This window comes from Lepisosteus oculatus, chromosome 5 (assembly GCF_040954835.1).
Source record: "Lepisosteus oculatus isolate fLepOcu1 chromosome 5, fLepOcu1.hap2, whole genome shotgun sequence".
In the NCBI taxonomy this organism is placed as follows: Eukaryota; Metazoa; Chordata; class Actinopteri; order Semionotiformes; family Lepisosteidae; genus Lepisosteus; species Lepisosteus oculatus.
This window is the reverse complement of record NC_090700.1, coordinates 32,104,262-32,115,242: the sequence shown is the minus strand read 5'-3', so window position 1 is coordinate 32,115,242 and position 10,981 is coordinate 32,104,262. Positions and strand designations below refer to the sequence as shown.

At 37.2% G+C, this 10,981-nt stretch overlaps 1 protein-coding gene across 1 annotated transcript; it reads left to right on the top strand.

Moving 5' to 3' along the window:
• The first annotated feature begins 1,741 nt into the window (after positions 1-1,741).
• Positions 1,742-6,096, top strand: LOC102686197 (5-hydroxytryptamine receptor 2B-like). The gene is made up of 2 exons (XM_006628366.3): positions 1,742-2,746; positions 5,935-6,096. Exons 1-2 carry the CDS (start codon positions 1,742-1,744, stop codon positions 6,094-6,096), a joined length of 1,167 nt encoding a protein of 388 aa, XP_006628429.2.
• Positions 6,097-10,981: the final 4,885 nt, after the last annotated feature.

Here is a 10,981-nt window from a genome sequence, read left to right as displayed (position 1 = left end):
AGGCACGTGGTAAGGTTGTTGTGGAAAGAACTGGCTATTGTATTAACTGTTAACTTCATTGATCTTAATTGCAACTATTTTGTAGGCTTATAACCTTGGAGACTTTTGAACAGCCTATAAATCCTGCAGGAAGTTGGCATTCCTGGACCAAGAGTCCAGGAAGAGAGCAAGTGTGGATGAATGTTTTAAAACAATTCTTGCACTCTCTTAGGAATCTCCAGTACAATAGCCAATGCCACTACCCTCCATTTAGTATGTCCCAGGCCTGTCCTCTGTGACTTCTCTTCCGGTCATCAATAACTACACCTGTGGTAGTGTAGTGACTAGACACACCTACCTAGACCATTACAATCAGGCCTCAGTATTGATTTAATTTATTTTACACAAAACATCTTTTTATTTCTTCAGCTTTACCTTGCTTGACATTCAACAGTTGAAATGCCTTCATCACCTCTACCCATTCACGTTTGTAGTTTTCTAAAACATGCATGCAGAAATTCAGTGCTGTTTCTTTTGATGCTTAGTAAATAATTCCCTCTTGGGAATTCTATTTCAAAACTGATGTAAGATTTTTTTACAGTTCAGTTTGATAAAGAAGACCGCTACACCATTTATCAGATCTTTGAATGCAACTATGATCCTCAGTTATTCTGATCTTGAAAGCTTTCATTTTTTCCCCCCAAACAAGAACCATTTTTCAAACACATTTCATTGCAATAAATCATTTATTCTGCTCCAGACCACTGCTAATACTGAAATAACAATGAAATTTCTTACATGTACACTTAATGCATATTATCCACATTTACATTTCCATCAAAAATTTACTTTAATAAATCTATCATTTCAAAGAGACTCCTAACCATGATTAGCCCATCGAAAGTGACAGCACGTCTACACGCCTTGACAATACTGAAATGTATTATCTGCTATAAAAATGTGTAGTATACTGATTCTGATAATATAAAAAGAAATACAGTGCAAATGTTGGTTTGCACGATTTTGGTTTTGAAATGCAGGAATCTCCATTTTTATCTCGGTGTAACGTGACCTCATGTATGTCTTGTAAAGACCAAACACTTAGGTCTGGAGAAGACACATTTTCCCTCTTGAATTTCGCTCTGTCAGGCGAAGCACCAGCCAGGTTAAGAGATGGGTGGCTGTCTGAAAAGACTAGGCTTAAATTGGTTAAATAAATTTCACTTTTCATATAAGTATATTTAGATGGCACTCATCACTATGACAATAAAATACTATTTACATTGTTAACATTTTAAACTTCAGCAGCGACCCTACAGAATATATCTTGGTGCCGCGAATAATGTATAGATTATGTTTAACAATGTATAGCTACAGTGTTTCTTAAACATCAACCGTGGAACATACTGGACAATAAATCGCACTCGAACAGTGAGAATCTCAAGAAATAGCCGCGGTGACTGACGGAGCATAAAGGACAGCCTGTAGAGCAGCAGCTGAGCGCTGACAGCTGCGAGCGCAAATAGCAGGTACAGTACTGTGTGCAGCAAGACGATCGACTCGACAGGTTGCAGGTCTGGGGCTGGATTTTTATGCAGTATCAAGAGGTTTAAAAAACAACTGTCCAGGCAATTACTTGTTGTGATTTGTTATAAAAAATCACATAGATTCATAATTAAATAAAACGATGTAAAGGAAAATCGGGAAGTTTTATCGTGTTTTGGCGTGTGATTGTTGATTCAGCAGCGTGCCCCTGTGTGCGATGGACGGCGGGCCGTGGGAACTGAACAGCTCAGCACCCGCAACTCTTGTCGTTTCCCTGGACGCCCTGTCGCTCCTCTTTAACTGCTGTGTACTGGGGATCACTTTTCTCGCCGGCATGATGGGGAATCTACTAGTGTGCTGGGCGGTTTACCGGAACAAAAGTTTGCAAACTGCCAACAACACGCTGCTAGTGAACTTGGCCGCCAACGACTTATTGAAGTGCTCCTTGGATATCCCCCTCTTTATGCTGGCCAGCGTGTTCGAGAAAAGCCGTCTGGAGGCGGGGGAGACGCTTTGCTGTCTGCATCAGTTCACTTACTCTCTGAGCAGCTGCGTCCAGCTGCTGACCCTGGTGATCATAAGCGCGGAAAGGTTTCAAGCTATCGCATTCCCCTTTGAGACGGACAGAAGGAAACTGCGAATAAAAGCCTGGTTACTGGTTATCTGGGCCGTTGGTTTCTTATTGGGGGTTCTTTCAGTGACACTGTCCAAAGACACTTTGTTTTATATGATGTGTCGGCATCTTCGTGTTTCAGCTCGAAGCTATTTTGACCCGTTCGGGATCTATGTTTTGGTGCCGGTTTGGATGTTTTCCCTAACGCTAATAATAGTCCACTACATGCGCATTTTTGTGGTGGTAAGACAGCACGCTAACAAAGTATTCGACGTCGGGATCCCATCCAGACCGCGAGTAGGCAACCCCGTTTCCAACTGGAGCGTCACCGCGCCAGACTGCGATGACCCGAAGCCTCCCGGGGTTAGTAAAAGCACTCCTGCTTCACTGAACACCCTCTATTCCTCGGAAGGGGGATCTGTAGAGAATGGACCCGGTAAAGCCCCTGACGTTGTGGGGGCGATATGCCTTCTCACTCCAAGTTCTAGGGAACACGCCAAAAAGAGAATGGAAGGCAAACTGGCTAAACGATTCGGCTATATCATCATCGCCTTCTTGGTCTTCTGGGCACCAATGGTGGTCATTCTGTTGATGAATGTCCTAACGTCTGTAAGTACACACGATCTGACATGCTGCATCATCACTGATCAGTGATTGCTTTTCAAAGAGACTCCAAACTCGTAATGTACAGTAATTGAGTAGCGGCAATATTGAAATACATTGGGTTATTTTCAACATAGTGTAACAGGACGCGATCACTTTTTATTATGCCTTTCATCAGCAGCACAACGTCCAATGTTTCAATTAAATGTCATCCAGCTAGCGATGTCAATATGAATTGAGACCTTTGTCAGCACGAAAGTTTAAATAATGAGCATCTATTCAAATTGGAAAAATACAGAGAAGAAATGTTGAAGGAATGTATTACATGTAACCTAAGACTTATTGAATACCAGTTTGGTATATTTCATGATTTAGGAGTTACATGTTAAATACATAGTGAATACAATAATTAGAAAAATGTGCACATTTAAATTGTATTAAATTAATCATTTTAATCAAAACATTCAGTATTTTATATTGATGTGTATATATTGTTTTGCAGCTTTTCTGTATTGTCATACTCATTAATCCATCAGTGACGAAATGAGATTTTTCTATTTTTCAGTTAAAACACAATTTATTCATTCATTTGATACCTTGTATTACTGTAAGATGTCGCCACAAATAAAAGTAATTGTCAAAACAGTCTTCTTAATATTAAGAAACTGGACTCGTGGATGGTCCAGGGTGTATCCTGCCTTGTGCCTCTTGCCTGCCAGAAGAGGCTCCAGCTCACCTGTGACCCTGAGCTAGATAAAGCAGTTAAAATAAATAAATAATTATAACAAGAGTAGTGGTGATTATGATGATGAAAAGAGACAATTAAAAAATAATTATTAATGTTGAATATATTTAGACTGCACAATATAATTATTTTTCCAGTGAGATGGTATATGCATATAAGACAGGTTACAAATTAGAGGAGGTCATTCTGTTCGTCTAGCTTGTTTAGTTGCTAGTGGATTGTAGTATTTGGTAGCTAATAGATCTGAGGTTCACATCCAGCTATTTCCTGAAACCAGATTATAACTTCCACAACATGGCTTGGTAGTGTTTTGTAGACTCCTGCAAACCTTTGTTTTAAGAACTCTTCTTCTTGGTTTTAAAGGCACTTCCCTGTAGTTTCCACATCCTGAGGGGCTACATTTGGGATTTTGGCTCTAAGTCTTGTTTAGAGTGATATTCATTTCATTTCATTTCCCAGTGAAATTCCTAATGAACTGTTCCATGTGTGCTCCAGAAGGGCATGATATCTTTCAGCATGAGAGGTTTACCCACTGAGTGAGTTACCAGGATAAACCACATGATGTTAACACCGTCTTTATTAGGCTATTCATGGAAAAAGACTATGTTTGCTTTGAATTTTGGCTGAGCTTGTTTAGCTTTCATTTGGAGTGTTAATAAATCAAACAAATAACTCAAGAGAACCTGCAGCCCACATTTCAGAGCTTGAGAGAATACACAAGGCAGACATACTTGTGTTCTTATGTGGTGAACAACCAGTCTCATAAGAGGAAAGGAGAGTACATATTTGTTAATTTGATGCTGGAGCACTTACCTGTGTTTTCTGAGAACAGCTGTGTAGCAGTCATAAACTGCCAAAGGAAAAAAAAACAACAGAAGTTCATTGTGGCATACAAAGTTGTGAGAAGGAGCCTTAGAAATGAGAAGAGTAGGAGAATCCAAGGGTGATTTAAGGAAACTATCTCAGCTGAATTAGGGATAGGAAATGACACAATGGACATAAAAGAGAAGCAAGGCAGGAGCACAGTATCTGCAGGAGAGATGACACAGTGAGTCTTCATTGAAGTGGTGAACTTGTGGGTATCAGCAATAAACAGAATAGATCATTAAAGCTCAACTCAATTTAAATCACTTTTTAAGTACTTTTGAAATAAATTGGCTTCTTTGGCCTGTCCAATCTCATGAACTGGACTGAGAATATCACTGTGAAAGTCAGAGTAAAGGACACTGGCATTTCTGGAGGATGTCTCCACAGTAATTGGTTCAATACTAACAACAATGCCAACAGTTGGAAATGGACTATAGCTGACTGTCAGTATCTGCAGCTTAGGAGACCACCTGTAAGATAGTAAAATGCTCAGCAAGTCTGAAGTAGTAAAGTGGATGGAGGTTGCCAATATAACAACATAAATTTGTTAAAAAATTCTGGGAGGCCTTCATCCATTGGTGGACTACTAAAGACTGATGGAGATTGGTCACACCTCTACTCACCTGTTATTCAATGCTGTTTGCCATGTATATGCAATGTTACAGGAGACCTGTACCACCTGCAGCCAATTTTCATCCACACCTGCCACAGGTGGTTCAGGATATTTAAGGTCTGCTCTCAAAATATTTTGGACTCTGGTATAGAGTTTGCTCTTACAGTTTTGCCCTGAATCTCAGCTCAGCTCTCTAATTTTGTATTTCCTGCTTGGATTTTTGTATTGCAATCTCAATCCCACTTTATCCAGATCTCAACTTTTTATTTCCCCAGTGCTCTGCTTCTTAATAGATTAATTTGGGTTTGGGACCTTGGCTTGGATTCCTTTAGTGCTTTGTTACAGTGTCTACTCAACTATGAACTTTGTCCCTGTCTATGGTCCCAGGTGGTGTCTGCCTGCACCACTCATGCCTGAGTACTCATTACCACTCTGCCTGTGTCTCTATCCTGTAACTCATACCATGTTTACTGCAGCTTTTCTGTTTTTTTCTCTCTCTCATCCTGTATTCACATTACGACTTTCCAGCTGATGTTTTTTGCAATCAGACCATTGAATGTGCCATTATCAGTAGAAGGTTGTATGACTGGAATGGGCCATGTGGTACTTGCTGCACTTCCCCTGCATTTGAATGGCTCAGTGTGTATCATCCTGCAAGTACTGTACCACCTGGCCTGTTTGTTGTCCTTCCATGTACAGCAGGTACGACCTTCTCCCATTCCATGGTCTGATCATAAACAGATTGGGTGCTCAGTCGTTCAGTCATTGACCTTTTTAATAGCAGATTTACTGCTTGTGGTTGATTCATGCATTTGATTTTTATGCAATCACCTTGGACCTTGTAGACATGGTGTAGAACTTATTATCTCTTGCAAAGTGAATCACCCCCTCCCTCTGTGCTGATACTAGTTTCCTGTGTCTCTTAATCTCCTGACTTCACTGTTTCCTCTATGACGCTTTCTGTCTCAGAGCTCTGCGCTCCTGGAGCTGGAATTGTCTGCGATGGTGCTCACCTGCGTGCCGGCTGCCATCAACCCTCTGATTTACACTGTGGTGAATCACCAGTTCCGTTCTGAGTTCGGCAGGGTCTTCTCCACTGCAAGGTCCTGCCTCCTGGGATGGAGGGGCTGAGGAGCCCTCTGGACGACAGCCACAGCAGGCGTGTCCACCCTGTGAGACGAGGCAGAGCAGACTGGCGAATGAAAGGCAGCTAAAAATAAATGTCACAGGTTTTATGAAACAACAACAAAATATGAAATAGAATTACATTTATACATTTCCTTGTTTGTCTCCACGAGCTGCATCGCTTCATGCAAAAATGTGCAATGCGTGAATGCACTTTCAATTTAGTCTTTAGAGGACAATATTCGTAGTTTTCTAAAACAGGGCAGAGCTGGTAGGTGACATTTATAGTTTTTATAGGTATATTAAGAAGGACAATCTTTTGATAAGTTTTGGACATTCAATTTTTGGATCGTGTTTTCCCTTTGTAAAACAATATTTTAATCAATAAACTCTCTAATTGTTTAAACCCACAGAACAATCTACCATGCCCTCTTGTAAAAGCTGCTTTGCTTTGTGCTTTTGAAGCCTTAATTAAGATAGAATTTCTATCACCTTGAACTGCTGCATTATGTGCATTGCAAATAATATTATATTTGTGATTTTTTTTTCTTTTTTCTTTATTTCACTGCATTTTTTATTGTTGTATGAAAAGCACTTGTGAAGTGATTTGATTTTTGTAAAAAATATTTGGTTATTTATTTCTAGTTTAAAGTTTCCAATCCAGGGAAATGAATTCCTTTGATTCACTGTCATGGTTGGATTGTTGTAAATAAATGAGCTGGTGTGAATTGTTCATTCCAAAACTCATTCATTAAAAATTCAGATGTTTTAGGTATCTTTCACAGTAGAAAAAACTGATTCTGTACTACTCAAAAAACTAAAAATATAAATTAGCTGTCAGAACCTCAGTTTTTGTCATCTGTTTTCATCAGATCAGGAATATAGTGATGTTTCTCTCACACTCTCACATCCTAGTCCTCAGGACAAATTTGAACTGGAGCTTGGTTTCTTTTCTAAGTTAAAAAATCATGGAAAAGGAAAGGTTAATGAACATGTTTTAGTTTAGAAGGAAAGTATATCTATTCCAAAATAATTTGACTTTATTATTAGATTTTAATGTTGAAATTACTCTGATTTTACTGGCTAAGTACCAATCATTTCAGTAAGAAGGAACGGGTCTTACACATGTGACATTAAGACATACATCTGGTCACCTCTGGTCTGTTTCAGCTAAACATTACAGAAAGTTATTCAATATTCTATTTTACAATCATACTACATAAAAAACCACCAAATGGAGACGGGCGTGCCGACAAGCGGACCCTGCTGATGTGGGATTAATGCTAGGATGAGAGAGATATATTTTAAACACTTAAACTACTTGATGATCAGTTTTTGGGATATTGCAACTTTCTCCTTTATGCCAAATGTGATCTTATTTGTAAGACTAAAAGCTGCTCACCATACAGTATAATCAAGTGTAGCAATTATGGCATTAAAGATTCTAAGATGACAAAAGGCAGAGTGTGCTCTTTATTATTTAAAACCTTCCTTTAAGATTGCTGTGCAGTACTGGAAAAATAAAACTCATTGTTAGATTAAATATTACTTTAAAAAATGTCCTGTAAGACTTCATTAGACATTGGAATAATAGGTGACTGAAAAATACTTACGGATTCAAACAGGAAACTCACTATTTGAAGACACCACACGAGGCAAATAATGTTAAATATAACAAAAGGTTGTAATCCACAAACATTATCTTGTCAAATATACTTTATCGAGATTTGAAATTGAAGTGGATGATCAATTTGTGTTTTGTAACTTGCATAAAGAAACAATTATTCATCACCGTATACGCAACAATGTTTTGGAGTTACATGGAGCTTTTTTTAAATATTAATTATTCACAGAAGACTGATACTCAGCTTTAAACACAGCCAAAAACTGATCCAAATTTAATAATTTTTACTTAATGTGTTTTTTATTAGGAGAAGATATATATTCACAAAAATGAAATGGTCACTCCGGAGGCTATTCCAAATTCTGATATGTTTAAAATGGAAACTGTATATTATTTTAAAACTTTAAAAAATGTTATGAATAAGAAATTTCAACAACCACGTGATCTTTTTCAATTCCATTTATTTGAGCATGTTTATTGTTACCTTTGGCCATGCATTTCAAAAATATCTTCTTGGTTGTTTTGTTTTATCTTGTTGTATCATTTGTTAATAAAACATTACAATAAAAGGAATAAAAAAGTAAAATACCTGGAAGATGGCAGATGTAAGAGGCGGAAGGGATGATGGTGAAGATTCAGATGTGGAAATCTTTGGAGCTCGATATGCAAAACATCTGGAAATGTTTACAGAGGTGCAACTTGGGCACATTTGAGCTATAATCAAGACCAAGTCTAAGAGATGATGGCACCAGATAAATTAGTGTGAAAACAGAGCTTGTTGTTACCTCATGCAACCAAATTAATTCTTCTGAATGGTGAGTACTGCTAAATTGGTTTTGTGTTTGTATATTTAGTCAATCCAATACTATATCCCAGTAGTATAGACTAGATATGTAGGAAAAATCTAAATACTTTAATTTCATGGCCTCCAGAGTACTATTGTATATTTCCATCCTGCAAACTTTACAAAATATTGCTACAAATAGGAGGTTAAGGAAAACAGAGAATTACAGAAAAATGCTGACCTATGTGATTAATCAAGAAGTAAATTAAATGATGCCTCAAACTGTAATAATTATGCCATTGATATACTTGTACCCGAACGGTTGGTAAAATTCAAGGCACCTGTGTTCTTTGTTCTCTGGTACAGTTTTGGTGAAAAGAGTAATAAATTGGGCACTCAAGGTTAGACAAATATTTATTAACAATGGAAATGACACACTAAACAACACACAGCATAAATATATATTATTTACAAGTTACTCTACTAACAACTAAGGCATCTCGGAGGCCTGATTGGTTCTGACCAATCAAAAAACAAACTGATACCAAGTATTCAAATCCTTTATAACACCAAAAATACCAATGTGAATAATCCCAGGAAGTGTAAATGTGTTAAATAAGAGAAAATTATAATAATCACTTCCTGGGTGTGATGTCTGAGCTGTGATATCCTGTGTTTTCATTGGCTTTGAAGTTGTTTTGATGTGCTTGTCATTAAAACTACATGTAGAAAATACTATTTTGATGTCTCAACAGTGCTTTTACAAATGTCAGCTTTCGACTTCACAGTGTCTTTTATTTATTAGTAAATAAATCATTTACTAATAAATTTATCATTTAACAGGAGGGGTATACTATTGCAACAGAGTCAACAAAACAACAAGACAGCTCTTTCATTGCAGCAAAACCAATCATTCATCATCAACACTATGGCTGCTGAAGCTGAATTGAAGTTGGATGGGACCCTCAGATTATTTAGCTTCTACAATCTGACCGAACTAGTTTGGGTGCATGGCTTTCTCTCCCTCTCAAACTTTGTCAAAGCTTTTATATTGGTTTACATACAGGACAATTACAGTGCTGAATTTTGTAGACATTTTGGGATCACAAGCTGAGCAAACAAAAAAATATATAGAAAAATCAAACCTCTTGCTATTTTTAAAAGATGATGTGTGTGGTCTATTAATACTAACATTATATTAAAACAAAATGTTTGCCATTATGTTATATATGATTGCATGACTGTGAGAAGAATATAAACTGGCAAATATGTGGATCACAATGCGGAGATAGAGTGTGATATATTAATCGGTACAATAAAGCCTTGAGCTTGTCTAGTCTTTCTTCTCCGCTTTGAATACTAATAGCCCATGTGCTTGACATTACTGCCACCTAGTGGGATTTATACCATCCAGCCTGCTAACGTTCAACACTTGGGACAGCAGTAAGAAAACACAACTTTCCAGAAATATCTGCTGCATGTGATCCTTGAAAATGCAGCTAAATAATAACAGTTTCAGAAAAATACTGACGATGTATAAAATACAGTATGAATAAATGTATAAAATATATACTATAAAACCAGATAAATTGGTCACTTTATATAGCAAACAATTGAGCCGTCTTCGGCAGAAAGATTTGAGTACAGAACAGGGTTCAGCTGCAAGTTCAGATACAGTTTTATAATGTGATGTTCACACAACAGTTGTAGCAAAATAAAAACAGCATACTAAATCTGCAAGTTTGTAGCATTTGATCCATTGTGTTTATTCTTTTTTGTATTTATTGTGTCATGTACTCATCCAAATCAGATATTACGTAATATCCAAGAGAACAGCTCAGGTGCTATCCCAGTTTTTATCTAACAGATGATGCTGATTTAATGGTTATTAATTAAACAATAAGATGAAACAGAAATAGAATTAGAATCAAAATCACATTCAGAATCAGAATCTAATAAAGGTAAATTAATTAATTCAGTATATTTTCTTCCGAACATAGTCATAGTAAAAGTCAAAGGGTTTAGGTTTAGGATTAGAGAGAAAAATCACAAATTACCAAGAAAAAAGTAATTTTTCTTGAGATTTACATGGGAAATTAAAGACACATCTAGCATTATGAATTCAATCTGGCACATTTAAGATTACCTTTATGAGGACAAATAAGGTTTTTCATAGAGATTATAATTCAGATTTCTGAATTCAAATTTCTCCAGCTGGTACAAAGAAGCTTGATCCATTTTTAATGCTCTAAGACACTTCCCAAATGAAGATGAATGTGGCCCACTGGCCAAGGTTTTCAAAACCTTGGTTTCATGCTTTCTTGCAATGCCTGCCTAAATTGTACTTTTTGTGCATTTAACATGAGTTATATTCCTGTCTGAATTAAAAACAACAACCCTACAGCTGTGCACTCAGGCACCCTGAGTCATGCAATATAACAATTAGGATAAACTAAACCTAAGAAAATCACTGGTCTTATCCA

Bases quoted from the DNA above. Each gene is read 5' to 3' on its own strand.
- LOC102686197 (XM_006628366.3), top strand. From the start codon at position 1,742: ATGGACGGCGGGCCGTGGGAACTGAACAGCTCAGCACCCGCAACTCTT. The intron at 2,747-5,934 runs GTAAGTACACAC...TTTCTGTCTCAG, and splicing joins TGATGAATGTCCTAACGTCT to AGCTCTGCGCTCCTGGAGCT.